Source organism: Talpa europaea (assembly GCF_964194135.1).
Source record: "Talpa europaea genome assembly, chromosome: X".
Classification (NCBI taxonomy): Eukaryota; Metazoa; Chordata; class Mammalia; order Eulipotyphla; family Talpidae; genus Talpa; species Talpa europaea.
The window spans coordinates 26,388,678-26,408,508 of NC_140081.1; the positions used below are offsets into that span (position 1 = coordinate 26,388,678).

At 44.2% G+C, this 19,831-nt stretch overlaps 1 protein-coding gene across 6 annotated transcripts in view; it reads right to left on the reverse strand.

Annotated features, from left to right (window-relative positions):
* Nucleotides 1-10,629: 10,629 nt before the first annotated feature.
* CASK (calcium/calmodulin dependent serine protein kinase) overlaps nucleotides 10,630-19,831 on the reverse strand; it is a gene marked incomplete at both ends in the record, with an annotated part of 372,322 nt that continues 363,120 nt past the window's right edge. For all 6 annotated transcript variants that reach the window (XM_084258755.1, XM_084258754.1, XM_084258752.1 and 3 more), the window contains 2 exons: nucleotides 10,630-10,806; nucleotides 14,410-14,493. In XM_084258755.1, coding sequence (XP_084114881.1) covers nucleotides 10,630-10,806; nucleotides 14,410-14,493 — 261 coding nt within the window. The remainder of the gene's footprint in view (nucleotides 10,807-14,409; nucleotides 14,494-19,831) is intronic.

Consider the following 19,831-nt stretch of genomic DNA (forward strand, 5'->3'; position numbering starts at 1 on the left):
CTGGAGGAATCAGGGCCTGCTGGTGGCAGCCAGTCATGGGGCTGACGGTGTTGCCGGCAGAGCTCCCCAAGGGCTGCTGCGAGCACTGCCACACCGCCCTTTGTCTTCTGGGCCTAGCAGACAGTCCTCTGCAAAATACTCAGGTTTTTTACATTTACATTTAAATTTTATTTTATTTATTTATTTCCGTAAAGATTTATTTATGCATACAAGAGCTGGGTACAGGTCAAAGATATGGGGGGTGAGAGAATTCACTAGAGACAGAGTGGGGAACAGAACAGGCAGACTGATTGAAATACACTGCTGAGGGGAGCAGTGGGCGAGACAGGAGAGCTCTGCTGTGCCATGTGGGTTGCTCCCTGGCCGGCAGGGGATAGAACTTGTGCTGCAGAGGCGGCGGATGCTTCATAGTGCGGTGCTTAACCCCTTGTGCCACCAGGGAGGCCCAAAACACTCAGGTTTTGCTCAGGTTGATTCACTTTAAAGATTGTAGATTCCATCTACCTTAGCTTGACTAGAGCTGCACTCATCCTATATGTAATCATGTCTATAATAATGTAAACTACTGTGATAGAAGCCCCGCATCTGGGTTCCACTGTGATGGTCCGGGGCACCAGAGCATGTGCAGCAGCCAAAGCCACAGGGAGGGAGAATACACTTGCCTCTTGAACAACTCGGGGGTGGGGTGCCGATCCCAGTGCAGTGGAAAATTCTCATATAACTGTTGACTCCCCCAAAACGGAACTACACTTGTGTCTTGATATTCATGGGGGAGTGGTGGCAGGACCCCTTGGATACCAAAGTCTTCAGATGCTCAAGTCTGTGAGTGTGGAACTGTGGATGCAGAGGGTCAACTGCTACTCATTTTTATAACTCCCCATGGAGTAGGACCTGGTCAGTTCAAATCTACCTTGTTCAAGGCCAAGCGTATAGAGGGGCCCAAGTAAGTTCCCAGCAATCCTATGCCCTCACTTAATACTTGGGGCCCATCAACTGACGGGGGTGGGGGGGGCTAGTTTATCCAGAGAAAACTAAGCTTGGGAGGTACAGGGAAGGAAGGGTCTTGCCCTGCTACTACTCCATGCCTCCATGCTGCCCAGATGGGCGGGGTAGGGGCTAGCGAAGGGACAAGGGGCGGGTTGTTAGTGACAGACACTAACAATATATATATTAAAAAAATATATTACAAGTAAAATGGTAAAGAAAAACGTCATTTATCATCTTATATTCGTAAGACCACCAGTGTTGAATGCGGGGCTATTTCTGGCTGGACTCTTGGTCAGCTGACTGCGGCGGAGGCACCCTAAGGCACGCGTCACTCAGTGTCTGGAACATCAGAATAACTGCCAGTAAATGTCGCCAATTACTTTGTTATGTTTAGATTTTTTTATTAAAAGGGGCCAGAGATACACATTGTGTGAAAAATATGAACTTTTATTTTTATGGTTCTTGGTAACTCACTGTATAACTTGCAGTACTATGAGCAACGGTTTAAAACACCAATTTCATCAACACACGCGCACTTACTTAGAATATTATATTTAAAAAAATGCTAATAGGGCAATATGACACGTCAAGCCTTAAAAATTTTTTTAAAGAGTTTTTTTTTTTAAGATTTATTTATTTATTTATACAAGCACTGGGTACAGTCAGAAGCACGGGAGGGTGAGAGAATCCACCAGAGCCAGAGCAGGGAGCAGAACAGGCAGAAGTACCGAAGCACACTGCTAAGGGGAGCAGCGGGAGAATCAGGAAAGGTCTGCGCGCCCTGTGGGACCCTCCTCCGGTGGCCGGGGAGCAGCCGAGGATGGAACCGGCGCCGCAGAGGCTGCGGGCAGCTTCGCAACCCAGCGCTCAACTGCTGCGCCACCAGGGGAGGCCCTTAAAATTTTTTTTTAACTTGCATTTCCTTGATCATTGAGATATTTTTCACATGTTTGTTAACTATTCATGTCGTTTGACAGGTTAGTATCTTTCATCAGTTTATATATTTTCATTATGTAATAAATCTATTAACTGCAATAATATTTGCTGCAAAGTGTCTTTTTTGAGTTTGTGGTCTACAATCTTTCATATAAACTTGTTTTTATGGAATCAAATCTTTCAGTTGCTTTTTTCTTCTACATCAACTTAAAAAAGTTACCCTCTTAGAAGGTTTTACTGACTATTTAATTGTATTCTTTTTACTTTCTATTATCTAATTGCTATATTGAACTATGTCTGAAATTTGGTTTGGTGTTTGGGATCTTAACAGTTTTCATTTTGGAATAGATTCACATCTGAAAGGATCTCTCACCTCTCATTTACTCATTTCACCCTCAAATTTCCCTTAATTAAAAAAAAATCAGTTTATTCTTCTGGATGAACAGTCATTCTACAAAAGTCCAAAAAATTGTTTAGATTTTGGTTTGGTATTATGTTAAACCTACACATTAACTTGGAAAAAATTGATGTCATTAAGTATTTAGTTTTTCCCTCCAAGATGATTTCTGTTTATTCAAGTCTTATATCTCAATGCACCTTTGTCTTCTTTTATATACATTCCATGGATTTTATTGATTTTTAAAAACATGCTGCAATTGAAAATGGCACCCTTTTACCATTAAAATTTTCTAACTCTATTGGTAAGATATAAAAATGCTGTTGAGTTCTGTTTTTGGATCTGCTTTTTATTAACTTGACTGGCTGTCCAATTGTCCTCTTTGGCATTTTAAGTTCCACAGTGATATTATTAGTAAATATGGACAATTTTGTTTGACCTTTTCCAACGCTTATAGTCTTTGTTCTGAATGTGGCCAATGAATGCTTTAAAAACTATATTAAATAACTACAGAAGGAGGAGGATATGTTAAATAAGTCATGGCATAGTATGTTCAGCATGAACCCCTCACTGTTTTGAAAAGCACACATTATATATGATTATATATAATATGCATATTTGTCTATATTTGGATGGAAAATTACTGGGCTGACAGATACACAGAAGTGTTTATTGCAATTGTCTCTCAGTGGCAGAATTTGGTTGGACATTTACTTTTTGTTTCCTTATATTTTCTAGTCATTTGATGAAGATCATGTACTATTTAGGTCTTTTAAAAGACAGGGTGTGGTGTGGTCACATATATTTGAAGAGGTATGAACCTGTACTAAAACATAGTGTTGTAAACTGTTACCTCAAAACAAACAAAAAAAGATAATGGCAATTTTAATGCATTTATTGTGTCATTTTTAGGTGAGTTATGTAGGCTGTGCATTGAAATAGCTATTCTTTATCCACTAAAGATATTTTCTCACTTTTGAGAGTTTTTGTTTGTTCTTAAATTAGAACTGGATATTGAATGTTTTGCCAAGTGTTTTTCTGGCAGCTGTGAAGATGATCATATGGGTTTGCTTTTTTTGTAACTGAGGTATACTTTACATACAATAAAATGCACAGGTCTTAGGTGTTCAGTTCAATGTGTTTTGACAATCAGAAACACCCATGTGACCACCACTTCAAAGAAGAAATGGAACATTTCCGCTGCCAGAAAGTTCTAGAGGAAAGTCTGTGGGGAGCTGTTGATTTGTGTGGTTCAGCCTCCACACAGTCTGGATTCCCCCACCTCTGGCCTCAATTTAACATCTTGAGGTTGGGGTCACATGTGAGGGCCCTGGCAGGCTGTCCCTTCTCTAGCCATTCATCAGAACACTCTGGTGGGAGAAGGCAGCCAGATTCTCCACAGAGCAAGGGGCCATGATGTGGGGCAATGAAGCTGCCTTTCTTTGAAGTGGACAACAGCAGGAGCTGGAAGCTTTCAGTGATCTAGTCTGAGAACGCGTCTTTGGCAACACTGTTTCTGGGCACCTCTTCTGTGTTAAGATGGGGGAGGAACATGGGGAACAAGGGTGGTGGACACAGCATCATGGATGCTGCCATAACCATGGGATTTCCTCTGCAGACTCCATGTCTTATGTGCGCTTACTCCTTGGTAGTCAGACACCACCTTCTGGAGCTTTCTCTCATGAAGCAACCCTTCCCTTTGACCGGGTTGCTGGCTTGTGCTACCATATTGTCCTTTAGGGACTTGCTACCCTCGGGATATTCAAATTCACCGCCCTCAGTGCGCTTAACTCAAGGTCACTGTCTGCGACCCTGCACAGTCTTGTTGCATTCGTTTGTACAGATTCCCAGTTTCTGCTCAGCACTTCATGGAATGATACCTAGTGCCATTTACTCAGCATATCAAACTGGGAAAGGTAATGACATGTTTCCATTCATGGCTACCAGCTTCATATTGACATGTTGGGTGTGGTTTAAAAGCTACAAAGTGCAGGTAATCAGTTTAATGGTAGCATTGTGCTTTTGGTCCTTTATCCATCTAGGGTAAGGAGTCTGCAGTAAGGTGACACGGGATTCCCTGAAGAAAAAGATCAGGGGCTGAATTTCTCGTATCAAATGTAACCTAGACCCTCCTATGTATTTTGTGTGAAGTTTGAAGAACTTCACATGAAAGTGAAAGTTTTGAAAGGGTGAAGTTTACTTGAGTAGAATGCACAATCACTCCTTTTTTATGTCTCCCTAACATGGGTCTTAAAAGTGAGCCAATGAGCACTCAGGCTGGGGCTATTTCTGGGGACGTGTGTGTGGTTGGGCACATGCTGGTGTGAGTCTCTGAAGCCACTATGGCTCTTTGTGTGGGCAGTGCCTAGGCCGGGGCAGGGACTGGAGAGTGGAAAGTAGGTCATCCAGGCACGCGAGGTGTGCGTCCCCGACTCCAGGCAGAGACCAAAGCCAACCAGCCAATCCCACGGGCAGCGGGCGTCCTCCTGGGGGCTTTCTATGCAAACATCAAACAGGGGACACACACGCCACACTGGACGCCTACACTGCTCGGATCCATTTAGACTTCTATTTCTAGGTGATGGTCACAACTTGGATTCCCCCCCACCCTTTTTTTTTTTTTTTTAAAGCACAAGCTATTTTAAATCTGCATCCACATGCAGGCAGCTGAGCTCCAGCTGCTCTTGGGACACAGTCTATACCCGCCATGCTATAGACCAACACTCCCAGGGGGGCCCAGGTGCCAGGGGTGCGCTCCTCCCAGAGGGGTGGAAGCTGCCAGCTGCCCCAGCCTTCGTGGGGGAGGACTTCGGGGCCTGCTGCTGGAGAGGAGCTCCTCTCTTTAGACCTCTTGTGGTTTGTCCCCAAGCTGTTTGGCCTACAATCTGAGGAGACAACTGCCTTTTCGTGTTTTATACATTTTATTCATACATTTCTCCAACTTTGAAATGACAAAAGCCCAATTCTATGGTTTCCCATTACACAGCATCCTACAGGTATGTATATTCTACGAAGAATACTATGGAGTTTGTCTTCCTCCCCTGTCACACGAGAGATAACTGGTTAGGGTTCCATCGGCTTGTACTACTGGCAGTGCACCAGCGTTCTGGATGCTCTGGCGACAGGGCAAAGGGATCAGGGAGGGAGGGCGTGTGCTAAGGCATGTAAATAGATACACACAGAGAGAAAGAAAAGTGGGACATTTACAAAGAATCCGAACCTTTCCGATCCCTTCACCTCCTGGGTGTTGAAGGACACCTCCTGCACAAATGCTCTTGCACGCTAAGGCTTTGCTGTACCCTGCAAATACTTACAATTGGATACGGTGAGATTTACAACAACTGTTAACATCGCTCTCTTTTTATCACTGAGACAATACTTCAAAACCTTTTATAAAAAGGCAATTTATACATACAGAAAAAAGAACACATTGGCAAAACTTTATGCAAAACAACCCCAGAACTGAGTTTGAATGGCAATGCGCCTGCATGGCAATTAAACGAGATGCTGTGGTCTCAGCCCACGGAGCTGGTGTGACCCTCGCATCACTCACCCTGCCCGCTGCCCCTGCAGCTTCCCACCTGCCTGCGCGGGTGACCTTCCAGGAGACATCCAAGCCTGGAAATCAGTTCCCTCAACTCCTGTTCTCTCCAAAAAAAATTTAAAAAAAATAAAAAAAATAGGTGGGGCCACTCCTTCTAAGAGATCGCCCTTCCTCTTGTTCCAAAATGGCCACCCCCCTGACTCAGGCCTCTAATGGGTGAGCACACTGGCACGTTTCTTTGGTCACATGCCACACAGAATGGAGCTAACGCAAGTGGCAGTGAAATTCTGGGTTTCTGAGCGTACGTCAGTACGGAGTTGTGCTCGGGCCAGAAAAGGTTCCCTGTGTGGTGACAAAATCTCTTTCCATTTTCTTTTGCTCCGTCCATTTGCACAGGTTCAAGAGAGTTGATGGAGGGTCGGGTGAGAGAGGTGGTGAGAGCTGTGGCTTGTCTACCCCCCCGCCAAGAGCTAAGACTTGACAGTTCCTGCCTTAGAGATGGTGCGGCCGGCCCTCCGCCTCCTCCTCCCCTTGGTGGGCTGGGTTTGCCCATCTTTTGCAGCCCAAGAATGACAGAGAAAAGGCCAGACACAAGGGATGTGGACTGGTGAGCACACTCTTGCCCTCTTCTCCCACCTCCCGGGGGCGTGCTAGCAAAACTTCACTTGTTCCGTGGAAGACGTCCAGTAGCTCCACATTTAAGGCAAATTGCTAAGTCGCGTGGGCAAAGCCAATCAAGCATTAAAGCCTTATGGGCCCAGTCCTGTAACTGCTATCACCAAATGGAGAGGAAAGCCTTCCTTCTACGGGGGGGGGGGGGGGGGGGGAGAGTAAAAGTTCTACCAGAGGAAATGATTCATGATTCAAGCTTGTAGCCCTTCTGTAAGCTGCAGTGAAAAGCAAAATATTTTTCTAAGAGGAGAATTCATTAGTGGCATGGAACAAGAGCAAAGTGCTCAGGGCCCTTTAACACGCTGTCATCAGCCTCAGTTTCATAAGCCCTTGTAAAGAGGATGGAATTGGGAGGCTGCGTTCAGTTCTGGAAACAACAAACAACTCCCCCTCCCCGGAAAGCTCAGTTTGAGGATAGGAATGGAGGAGGAGGAAGAGGAGGAGGCTGGGGAAGGGGAGAGGAGAGGAGGGGAGGACATGGAGGAGGGAAAGGAGAGCGAGGAGGGGGAGGAAGAGGAGGAAGAAGAACGAGGACTGTAAGGGGAGTTGGGACTGTCCCTTGCGAGGGGCCTTCTCTTCCTGATGTGACAGCGCAGAAAGCGTTATAATCAAGAACTCGTTAACCAAGAAATGTTCTTGCTAGCTCTAGCAGCGTGCTCTCTTTCTCTTTGCCCCAAGTTAGGAGGCTAATATGAAATGAAGAAAAAGACATCCCATCAGTGGGGACACGAGGCACTGGGCCACCTGTCCTTAAGGGGCAGTGAACATAACGGGCATTTCCACCATCTGGTATCCCCGGGGGTGGTTCAACTGACTAACCTGTGTCAAGGAAAGAACTGGAAGTCTTAATGAACAGCTAACTACAAGCAACTTAAAAACAAACAAAAACCCTTCTCTGCAGTGATGAGATCAAAGGCTTTAAAAAGACCGTTGTAGTCCAGGCCCAACTGGCAGCCCCCGCAGTGTGAGCTAGAACTGGGCGTGGGAAGAGGAACGCTCGCGCATCCTTCACGCAGTGAGGGCTCTGAAACATCTTTAGCTATTCCGCCACCAATAGGATGTGCTCGAAAGATGTCTTCTGAGTGCAGAAAGCAAGAAGTAGGTCACCTGTTTTCTTTTCCTCTCTGAGCAAATGTTTTAAACCATCTCACCTGACAGGAGATACATGTAATTTTATTTTAAAAGGTTACCCTATTATTTTCTGGGACACTTCCAGATGAATTAAATAGAGCAATTTCCCTTTTTAGGGTTAAAAACAAATATGCTGCACAGGTAAGTACTGCCTTTTTAGAAAATCAGGACATTTCTTCTTAACAAATAACTCAAAATATAATAAACACACCCCCACTTTTATTGAGGGGAGGAGGGTGAGGAAGAACCCTTAGAATATGGCTCTTCAATTGACCAGTGATAAGATCTAATAATCTAATCATTCGCTCCGGTCTTTAAAAGGGAATAAATGGTTTTGCTGATGGAATGGAAGCAGTAAAGAAGCTTTTACCAATTTCCCCTGATTGCTTAGTGGCCAGTTGTAATATAGCAGTAGCAGCAGCAGCAGAAGAAGAAATGTATCGAAATTATTTTGAATTCAAAAATAAAAGTATTTTCTGCTAGGTCATAAAGACATTGCTTTAGAGAGGATATGAATTAGCAGAACGGAACTGATGACCTCTTTGAGAAGCCCGACAGAATGAGTTCTGGGTGCAGGAATTTCGCCATCCACGCAGCGACAAGAACAGTGCCTGCCTGTGTCCTCCCAGGACACAAATAGCAATAGAGAGGCCGAGCGCAACAGAGCCACTCGATTCTAGGGCCACGGACATTTAAACTGGCATTGCTTTTCCCCTCCACTTGATCCACCTCTGTTAACATAGCAGATGGCTTAAGATAACCATTGTCATCCTCTCGGGAGATTTGGTCTCAAGGGGCAAGTAGGGGTTGTGGGGGGTTTCTACCAGAGGGGGGGAGTTTCAGTTCGCCATGTGTTAGCTGTATTCTTTGTGCTTCACTGGAAAAGAGGTAGAGTGGGCGATTTCACACTGAGAAGAGCCCGGATTGTGGTTAGTACCATCACCGAATGACTGTCTGGTCTTGGCATAGGTTAGGTTTAAATCAACCCTAATATAGCCCTAAACAGCTCTCTGGGCTGCTCTCTCCATCCGGGTATCTCTAGTTGGTAATTCGGTCACCCTGCTGTGGGGTCCCAGCAGAGGCAGTTTGTGCAACGCCTTATCAGCAAGTTGCACTCATCTGGTCGCCGACAAAGGACAACATCAGAGAAAAAAAAATCAGCATCTTTTAATAAGAGTAGGTGGGAGGGGAGGGCAAAAACGTGAAGGGAATATACAAATGCCTTTTCTGTTTGGTCCTTCAAGAGGAGCTGTTCAGCTCAGAATGTACCCCGCATAGTATGCCAAGGCGCCAAGAGGCCATCTCACTGACAAGAAGCAGACATGATCACAGGTTAAGAGACCCACTCACACGCTGACACTCTAATGAGAAACCTTCCGCTGACCTCTGGCAAAGAGTTGGAAAACTCTAAGCCCGACATCTCCTGTACTGGAAGAATGTGACCTCATGGAAGGGTGATGAGATGATTAATGTCTTTAAAGCAACAAGGGAAGATGATTCTCCTGTGCCAAGGGATATAGCAAGAGGAAGGAGAAACCACAGGTGGCCTCCAGTACCTCAGGGGGGCCCTCGGCGCACTGACCTCTGGGAGCCAGATGTGGTCCGGGCTCTGCTCTGGCAGAGGATTTTGTTGTCTTGTCAACTGATAGTCACTTTTGGGCCTTCGAGGGTTCAATGGACATCTAATGGATTATAAAATCTAAAAGATTATTGGTTTGTAAACCTGAACAAATCTATAATGAAATGAAGGACCCAGAGGCATTTAATTATTGAACACATAAAAGGAAGTATATTTAAAAAAAAATTGGTCAAACTGTCCTGTTATCATTTTAAAGGAATTTACAGGGCTGTTATAGATTATCCTTTTGGAATAATTCAGTTTATAGCAAATGCCTAAACTGGTTTCTTCATTGCACAGTATATTCTCTTAAAATGGGTGCTTTAAAACAATTACATACATATTAAAAATCCTCATTTCTTTGCTTAATTAAAACGTTAATACTCTCAGACAACACAGATCTGAAATGGTGAAACCAGCAATTCCCCCTCCCACCTTACAACAAATTAAATTGAGACAAAATTACAAACACATCTCACTACATGATTATTATTAATAAAAATCAGTTTCTTTTTTTTTTTTTTATAAAGTTGCCCGAAATGCAAGGGATGTGCATAGGTTTACAACTTAGTCATATAGCATTTTATTCTTATTCCCCTGGGTGTGCCCCGTGAACGGAATGTACTTTGCTGTAGATTACAGATTGTTTTGTCCAACACAGACACACCGACAGCATAAACGCTCGCGACTGTCCACATGCATTAAGAGTCAAGACCCAACTTCAAATCTCTAAAAGGTTTACAGGGTGCTTCAAAGAGACAGTATCACATTATCTGGATGTTACATAAAGGACTTAAAAAAAAATAACTATTCTAAAAATAAGAGAGAAAAAAGGCCTTTAAAAATTTGTGACTGTTTTGTAATCACTAGACTGATTATTTCAAATAAATAAAGGAAAGAAAGATATTCCAATCCATAAAATCAGACTTTAAAAAGAATGTAGTGTTCCACCCCCAGTCAAGGTAACAGAATCATTGTTTATTATTATTAAAATAGATTATAGAAAGCAGCATCTATTTTGTGCAGTTTTTAGGGGCCTTGGAAATAAAAAGCTATGATTTCCAAAAATATAACATTCCAAAGGATTGAATAATACATACATTTAAAGATACATTTTATTAAAGTTTAGGAGAACTGATTAAAAAAGATACTGTCTCTTTAAATTAGTGTGTAATTGTTTTTCTCCTCCTATCTATTCGGACATGACAATAATTATAAATGTAGGTCACACTACAACTAGGTAGTCTCTAGGGACCATGACCTGCTGACACAAGGCCGATAACAAAGAGGCTTTTCCATGTATGAGGTGGCTCCCAGTTATGCATCAGATATCTGGGAAGAGGCCTAATAGACCCAAGAGACCGGGACCCACTGTGGGGCTGTGCACACGAGCTCAACGGCTTCCTCCAGATGTCTGATTGTCTCATCAATTTCATTGTTGATAATTGTGAGATCGAAGTAGTGTGCATATGTTCTCTGTAAGATATCGGACTCCTTCTGCAGACGCTGAAGAGATTCATCCTAAATGGTGATGGGGAGGAGGGAAGGGTGGGCATGGAGGAAGGAAAAGCAAAGGGAAGAGAAGAGTCAGCTGGATTCTCGCTCCTTTCACATTTCTGTTCGTCCCAGTGTCAGAAACAGTAAAGGCCAAACCTTGATGTGCTGCATCTGTCACGAGGCCTAGTCGGCTTCATGACAGAGGTGACACGGGTCTCCAGGGTGGCAGAGTTACAGAAATACTGTTTGCAACCGCCACGGCTCAACATGCAAGAGGGGGCCCCACGCCAAACTGCACAGACCAGAGAAAACAGACACTCCTCAGCAAACACATCGTCCCATCCAGGCCAGGCAGGCCCGCCCCAGGGTCAGCTGGGGACTGACAAGCAGAGCCTGAGCCCAGTCCCTGAGCCTAGTCCTCTGATCTCATTCCTCTAGCCCCGGTCTAAGCCATGCTCCCACTTGGCAGGAGGGCTTTGGTGGTCAAGGCAGAGCCCTTCATCTGTTCCCTTGGGTCTTCTGCATTTAGTTGCACCAGGCTCCAGGGCCTACTGCATTTGCACCAAGAAATCCCTGCCTCTGGACAACAAATTAAGATGTATTATTCCCTTTTCTACTTAGAGGTTCAATGTGTTCCAGGATTTCAATTACATATAAAGGCCTTCAGTCAATAGCAGTGGATGCCAGAAGCAAAAGCTTTTTGGGTGTTACAAATAATGGATGAAATAAGGCCATCTTCCAGATACAATGGCAGCTGGCATCAGATGAATCCCTTTAAATTGGCCTGCACTGGAAATCATCAGACAAATGGCACTGTTCATAAGTACTCATCTCTCTCTCTCTCTCTTATGGGAAAATAGTCTGAAGGAAAAGGAGCTACTAAACTCTAGGGAGGTTTGCTGTAGTAAAGGTCTCCCACTGCAAGTAACTCCCATTGCTTGCTACAGATTTTGAGAACACTTGCCAGGGTGAGCCCACAGGAGAAGGGGTTCATGGTCCTCAGTTTGTCATAAGAGTATATCGTGAACCATAGGATGGCAGGTCATTCAAGACAGGGGCCTCTTCAGGGTCACCAAAAAGTCTGCATCTTCAAATCTTGTTATGCTGAACTCCCAGTGGACAAGTTCAAATTTAAAACTAGGCAACTTTGAGTCAAAACTACCCCTTAAAAAAACCCAAAAAACAAACAAACAAACAAAAAAACTACCCCTTAACACTAGGTAGGTGAGCTACGTGTTGAGTATTAAATATATACAGATACAATTAAATACAGATACAGATACAGTTGTCTCTGTAGATACAATTAAATACAAATACAATTAAGTATTTGATTGGTATCTCCTCAACGAAAGCAGCAAACTTGTCCTGGGTGTCCTGTTGTCACTCAGTTCAGCACTTGGCATTGTGCCTTGTGCATAGTACATGCTTAATAAATGCTATTGCTGAAAGAATAAGCACTTGGCTGACTGATACTGGCCACTGCAGGATTCGATGCGTGTTGAATCTATAATCAAGAGACAGAGCATTTCCACTAGAAAATGGAGCCCCGATTACAGAGACAGATTTCAAGGGGGAAAAAAAATATGCAGGCCCTTCAGGACTTGGCAGCTGTGGCGACCTGTGCTAGCTTAGGATGCTTCCTCTTCCCTGAGGCCCATTTGTTATTTGCAAGAGCCCCTTGGTGACGAGCCTTGGCCTTGGGTGCAGCTCTCTAGAAGGAGAGCTGAAGAAAAGTAATGACACTTGATTGATTATAGCATGGCACCTCAGTGGGGAGGGACAGACACCAGAGTCATTGGGAATTCAAGCTCTCCTGTCGGGACACTAAGAAATAAGAGTGTCCTACCTGTTTTGTCATCTTCCACAGAAATTTCCAAGTAGGACATAGCAAGCTTTGGATGCAAGGTGTGAACTAGTATGGTGCTGATAAGACCTCAGTTAAGAATCACTTTCTAAGGTCACATCAACACACTTTCTGCTTACGCTTGAAAAGCATAGTATTTTCACTGTGGCTTTGCTTTACCATAAACACGATGCAAAAACCCCATTTTAGGAAACATGCATTTCCCCAAACACAGGAATGCTTTCTGCCAGTATGAGAAGGAAGCAATTCCAACCACGTCATTCTCTGGGATAGGGGAGATATTAGAATATATGATGCTGGGCTTCAAAAACCACTAGCAGAATTGGCGATTTGCTCAGAAAACTGGGCTGATGAAAACATTCAAGAAAATTTAAGGCTAAAAGTATCAAAGTTTAATGTCGTTCTCTTTACAGAAAAATAAAACTCCCTCTTATGGCTCTTAGAAGATGAAGCTATATTTGTCACTGTCTTCCTCCACAGCAGCTTGTCTGCATGCTTGATTTACACGTGAGCAGGCTTGAACTCAGTGAAAACAAAATGCCTTTATTCTAACAGCAAAAGCTAGGATTTGTGGGAACAAAATGTCTACATTTTAAATCTATAAAGACACAAGGCTGTACTTCATCACCTCCTAGCTGGTACTTACAGGCAGTTTTCTGCACCATTTTGGCAGCTAAGGAAAATTAGTAAAAGGGTAGGAAAACAGGCAAAAAACAAAAACAAAGCAAAATGATAATTCAAGAAAAATACATGGCAACCAAAGGATAGGAGGTAAGCACAGTGTGGAGTTTCAAACACGTTTGTGCATTAAATAAGATGTCAACGCAGAATTTACAAAGGAAAATACCTTTTGCAAATAAAATGACAAAAAAATCATGATGGGAAATGAGAGCAACATAGAAATCTGAATATTTAATCTTTCTGAAAAGGTACAGAGAGTGAGAATTCTCAAACCTTGGCTTGACTGTCATAAGCTTGGGCTTCCAAACTAGTATTTACTGAGCAGAGCTGAGAGCCCTCTGGTGGTTTCTAGACCCCACAGCAGTATCGGACTTCAGGATGACATAATGAATATCCCTAGGCAGATAAGCACCAGGCACCCACCAGACATGTAACTCTCTTATCCGGGCAGCAATAGAAGGCCTTCTAAGTCAGCCTAGTACAAGCTGAGGCAGCCAGCTCTGGCAGGCACCAACTCTGTGGCAGCTGCTGACTTAAGTTGCCCTGATAGGGTACAGAGCTTATTTCTAGGTTTGGAAGTCTCCAGGGGCCCAGATAGAAATTCAAATTGGGATCCAGTTCAGAGGCTGCCTAGGGGACCCTGGGAAGCCTGGCCAGAGTCATGGATTTCTTACAGCTAGCTGTCTTCTGGGCAGCGCAATCCTTGGTCCAGAGCTGGGCCTGGGGGCTGCCATGTCTCAGCAAGGGCCCTGTCTGGAGAGGGGTGGGCTGGCAGCCCTGGAGGGTGGGAGGCGCTTGGGAAGCCTTGTCCCCAGAGGTGGGGGAGTTTCCTTCACAAGTAACATATGGATAAAAGACCTCTTGAATATGCCTAATGATTCTGATTACAGAAGAGCCACACCTCTCTATGTGGCTTAATTCCTAAAACTGAAGCTCTGGAAATCTTAATGGGCAGCATTAAGAACAAAGCAGAGCTTCATTTTGTTATCTTAATGAGATGGGGCCTTGCTCTTAAAAGTACAACACAAATGGATGCTTACCATGGGGTGTGCTTAATTGGGGGAAAATGGAGTGATTCTTACCTCATTTAAACCTGGAGTAATAGTTGGTGCAGCAATAAAAACGACAAAAGGAGCAAACTCTGCAGTCCTCAGGACCTTCAGTGCCTGCGAAAAAGAAAAAAGAGAAAGACTTAAAAGAAGAGATCACTAACACAACTTCTAAATGAGTGTATAAAAATGACACAACTGAAAAAAGCCCTTGGCTCAAATTTTTGGCAAGGCATTCTTAAATCTACCAGCTTTATAAATAACATTTCTTTTCTTCTGAAGGACAGACAATAGCCATCAGCAAATAAAGGTTGACAAACTGGACATTTTTCTTATGAATCTCATAAACCAATCTGATTTACTTTTCTTCAGAAAAGTTAACACTGATTATGTCAGTTAATGTTCTTTTAAACCTGGTTATTCATTGTGGCCTGAATGTTAATTCATAGGGAATGCATTTTGGGGTCGACTTGGGCCAGCAGGCTGGTTGTACGACTGATCTACAGCCCGTTGCACATTTTAAATTTCAAATCACTAACAAGGAGAGCAAAACCTGGCCACTGTCAATGTGAAGGCTGCATTCATACTTCCATAGGACTTTTGAGTTGCCCCAATGAAAGGCCTCTGAGGGACTCACAGGGAAGGGAGATCTTGCCCAGCATTGAAGGAGAAGCTATAACGGAGCTGTGTGGCTGTGGGCAAAGGCGACATTCAAGGGAACTGAGGCTGCTTTAAGTTCCTTCCAGGCATCAGAAATCTCTAACCGGGCAAGCCACTAGTTTGCATCGACATACTGCAAAGCTGACATCTGATGCTCAGGAGGTGATGCTGCTTGAGGCATTACTGTCTCATCTCCTTCCCTGTGGGGACCATGCCACTCCTAGGGGTTACACCTCCCCTCCACACAACAAAACCCAAATATACACACATAATTCACAAGTGCCTGACATGTAACTAATTCATATGTGAAGAAAGGGGTAAATATCTTACTGTCCTTTATACAAGAATTCAATGCGTCATTTAAGTCTGTTACCCCATAGTTTATTTTCTAAATGATCTTTCAATGTTTGCTTAGCTCTGTTCCTATTTCTCTTTCTTTTGTCTGGTTTACTATGGTGGCAATTAGACTGGTTGCTTTTCCTCCAGCTTTGCTGTGTTTCAGTCCACACTAAAATGATCTTTCAAAAATGCAAATCCCATGTGTCACCCTCCCTCCCTGCACCAAACCTTTCAACAGTTTCCTCTTGGCCTCAGCATAAATGTCATGTCTTGCCCTCATGAGCTGGCCTGTGCTTACCTGTCAGCCTCTCTCTCTGCCCCTTCCCTGCCAGGGACCAGTTGGACTACTCTTATTTCCAGAAAGGACCAGGTTCTCTCTGGCTTCCTGGCCTTTTCTTATCATTTCCTCTGCTTGGACCCTCTATCTTCTCATCGCCATTCCCACTGCCCTCTCCCCCTCTTAAATTGACGTAAACTTGCATTTTAACATTACAAGTTGCAGGTTGAGTGATCCTTCAGCACTAAGTGCAGATGTCCTTGGAAAGGCCTTTGTGAGCTCTGAGCCGAGGTCAGGCGCCCCTCCCGTGTACACCCACAGCACCCATCACACTGGAAACACAGGTGCCTGCAGGGGTTGCTCACATTGTACATTCTTCTCCCTCATGCCTGATATGGCACCTAGCATAAACTGTCTTTGTGATAAAATGAAAAAGCAAAAGCAGCGCATATAACTAGTATACAACCCATCCTGCCTTTTGAGGCAGGTTGGACTCGCAGTCATTATGCCCTCTCGGCTGAGGGGAATCTCCTGGTCTCTGTGAATATACAGGGACATTAAGAGGCAGGCTGGATAAAGGTGTTGACTTTCTTGTTTAGAGCAAGGTCCACTTTCACTAGGATTGTGTTTCCGAATTTCAGTTTCACAGAATTTCCTTGTGGGTTAAGGGAGCCTGGCTCAGTTTTACTGTCCATCAAAGTGCTTTAATAAAGTCACAGGCTCAGATTCCCCTTGTGACAAAGCTCTTCGAGCCTGGATATCTTCATTTTTGAGAGAGAAAGCTGGCAATTTCTTTGCCAGTCTTCTTAGGACTGAAGAGTTAAGCAAGGAACAAACATCATGAAAAAGTCCATCTACAGCTCAATTGAGCTTAACAGGGATGTTCACGTAGAAATGTCCTTTTTGTCAATATTATCTTGGGCCATTTTTCTGTCCTTCCTGTGTTCATAAATCAAGTGAATACAGGGTCTATAGAGACATAAGGTTTCCTTTTCACCCTAACATCCACCCACAGCTAGCTTCTGAGCAACTGAGGTGGGGAAAAAATCCTACGCGTAGTTCCTACCCCTGCTTCCATCCCTGAAGCTACTACTCCAATGCCAGATGGAAGTCCCCACAGTGCTGAATGGAACCCACAGATGAAGGTGAGAATGACACCTCAGGCGTGAAATGGTCTTTTCTCTGCTCAGTGACCCCAGCCCGATAGCCACCCAAATCCTTGGAATAGTTTAAGTTCTAGACTGCTATGTCATTTTACAACACCAAAAAACCCACTGCTTGGAAAACATTAACTCTCTGCAGATCAGTCTTCCCTATGGTGCACACACGCCCTTGGTCTTTAACTATAAAGGCACGAAGGTCGCTCTGCACTTACTGCATAATGCTGTCAATTAAGACTGTGCTCAGCACACTTCCCAAGGTCTCTAATGTGTCTAAAAATCAGGTTATAGTCCTTTAGCAATTAATTCCAAGGAAAGAACGGGTTATACTCCTATTAGATAAGAATTATGTGATCCACGACATTTCCCTTTTTGTCCTGGTGCCAGCAAGTTCAGAGTCAAACTTAATGTTTTTTATAGTCACAAGAGTAATCTCTGTGGTTAGCATATTTACTGCATTTTCAAAAATTATAAGATGGCTCAAATTCTGATGAAGCTTTCTTGTCTAGTGGCTCTCAGATCTTCAGCAGAGTCACCACACATTTTCTCAGTTGCTTGTAAAGATTTCTGTTTACAAACTGAGATCTCAAACTGGGCCTCAAGTGGGTGCCAGTTCTTGGGTGCAGTCTTAACTTGCCCGAAGCGCAGAGTCACTCAGGAAATGGAGTACCTTCACAAGGCTTCCCCTACTCTTAATCCATTAATAGGTAACTTTAAGATGACCTCTAAGCCCTCTTCCCTTCTGAATTAAGATGAGACACAAATTTGTTAAGATTTACAGGCATACATCTCTTTCTGAATCCAAGAAAGGAGAGAGAGTCTAGAAAGATCATTGAAAATATGTTGGCTTCAGAAGGCCAAAATAACATATCGCTCACCTATGAGCTCAGGTTACCTCCCTCAAGGAATAAAAGATCATTTGATCAAGGATCTAAGATATAGATATCTTTAAGACTTATCCTTTTTTTTTTTTTTTGAACTAAAAAGTATATAAGGGAAAGCAGCTGAATCATTTTGTACAAAAACTTGAGGGTTTAAGGAAGAGTACAGTGACTGCAGAAGCAGTTAGAAGAGCACTAACCGATTTCACAAAGCAGCCCTGGTTCAGGAGCTGACTCTTGCTTCGAAGTACAGACTCCAGGTAACATTGCAGCTACCCCTGGATGGCTGTTCCCTCTGTAGGCAACAGCAAAGCCACAAATATTCTGCTACTGCTAACTTTGTAATGCAATAAATGTATCAATTGAATAAAATTAAAAATCTAAAACTGGTACAGTAAGTTTGGATTACACACAGAGTTATTACAGGCAGCTTCAGGACCATAGATTATTTTCTGAGTCATGGCCTTAGTTCCATGAGAAATAATTTCTATAGTTTTTCCCAGATTTGGGTATCTTGTGATTTTTCTAAATGTGAAAACAAAAGACAAAGATTTAAATTGGACTGTTACATACAGGATGGACCAGCTTGAGGATCCTTAGGGATCCTTAGGGCTAACTCTTCTAGGATGAGGGTACAGTGGAAGTTCGTTATTGTAAACAAATCCCAAGCCCAAAACCGTTTAAAGTCAAACTTCATTTTCAATTGGCTGTAAAACCTTGGTCAAGTCATGATTATGTTAGCCTTGTTTTTTTCATCTATCAAAATGGACACTGATATCTCCTATTTCAGGATTACGAGGATTACAAGGTAAGGAGTACTAATGCTTGGCAAAATAGGAACACAACCGATTACTATTATTTTAAAAGAAGCCAGATTATTTATTTTCTTCTAGTTTGATGTTTTTACCATGGTCCTTGGGGTTTAAAGTCGGATCACAGAATTTTATAGTACTAGTAGACAGGTGTTTAATTTGACCTGTCTAAAAATAAATGAAGATGGGAGAAAGTATTAAACTTGAACTGAATGAGCTGAACACCAGTGTTTAAGTGGTCTTTCCACAGTCCACGCATAGAGAAAGTGATGTCAGCAGTGGTAGAAATGAGAGGATTTTAAAAATGCTACATGGTACTTCGGCCATTATGGGCAGTTTTTGATATATGTGGGAGATGGAATTCATCCACACCAGTTTGTCTTCTTATCTGTACACTTAGCTCCTGACACAGTGCTTGGACTGCAGTGAGTGCTTAAAACAGAATCAAACCGTCTGTGAGCTATAGTACCTAACAAGCTGGGAGAGGACAGCCTCCCTGGAGAAATGAGGTTCTGCCTGACAGCAAGTTGGTCATTGCCACAGGCATCCTGAAGCAGGATGCGGGCCTTGCCTAGCCTGGGGAGACAGTGGGCTGAAGGCAGAGAAGTCCAAGGGCGAAGCCCAGTTGGTGCGGACCCTGTGGGGACATCTGCAGCTGTACTGCTGGGCACACAGTCAGTGTGAGAGCAGAACTAGGCATGGGCACCCCGGGCAAGAGAGCCTGGGACCAGAGTGGTCGACCAGACCAACAAGAGGAGCAGGGCCTGGGTGACCGCTGACTCCAGGGCCATGGCCCGAAGAGGCTCAGGTGGAGAACAGGATGTCTGTGGCCTGCCCTCAAGACAGACGGCCCTGAGAGGTCAGAGTTCTGAGAGGTGGGCACAGAAAGCAGGGCAGAAGATGCAGTGAGCTCATCCAGCAGTCAGGGGAGCAGGGAAGGTGCCCAGCCCGGGGCCAGGGGGCGCTCTGGTGCCCAGTGCCACATGGAAAAGTGACTGCTGTGGATGTCCTGATAAGGCCGAGAGAAGTGCCTCCCACTCAGCAGTGCAGAGCAATGCATGACTGGGAAGGGCGAGGGCACAGGGAGAGCTGGTGCTAGGGGAGGAGAGGCGGCAGCAGCAGCAATGGTGGCGGTGGGTGGCAGTGGCAGCGGCGGCAGCAGCAGGGAAGGCAGAAAGCCCTGAAAGTGAACTTGGGTAATGCAGAGGGGGTCTGAGGAGCCCTGCAGCCAGCATACTGCTAGAGACATTACTACCAGCAGAAAACGACGTTCAGGTGAAGACCAGTGTGGAACCCAAGGAGAGGATGTCGAAGACCAGGACCAGG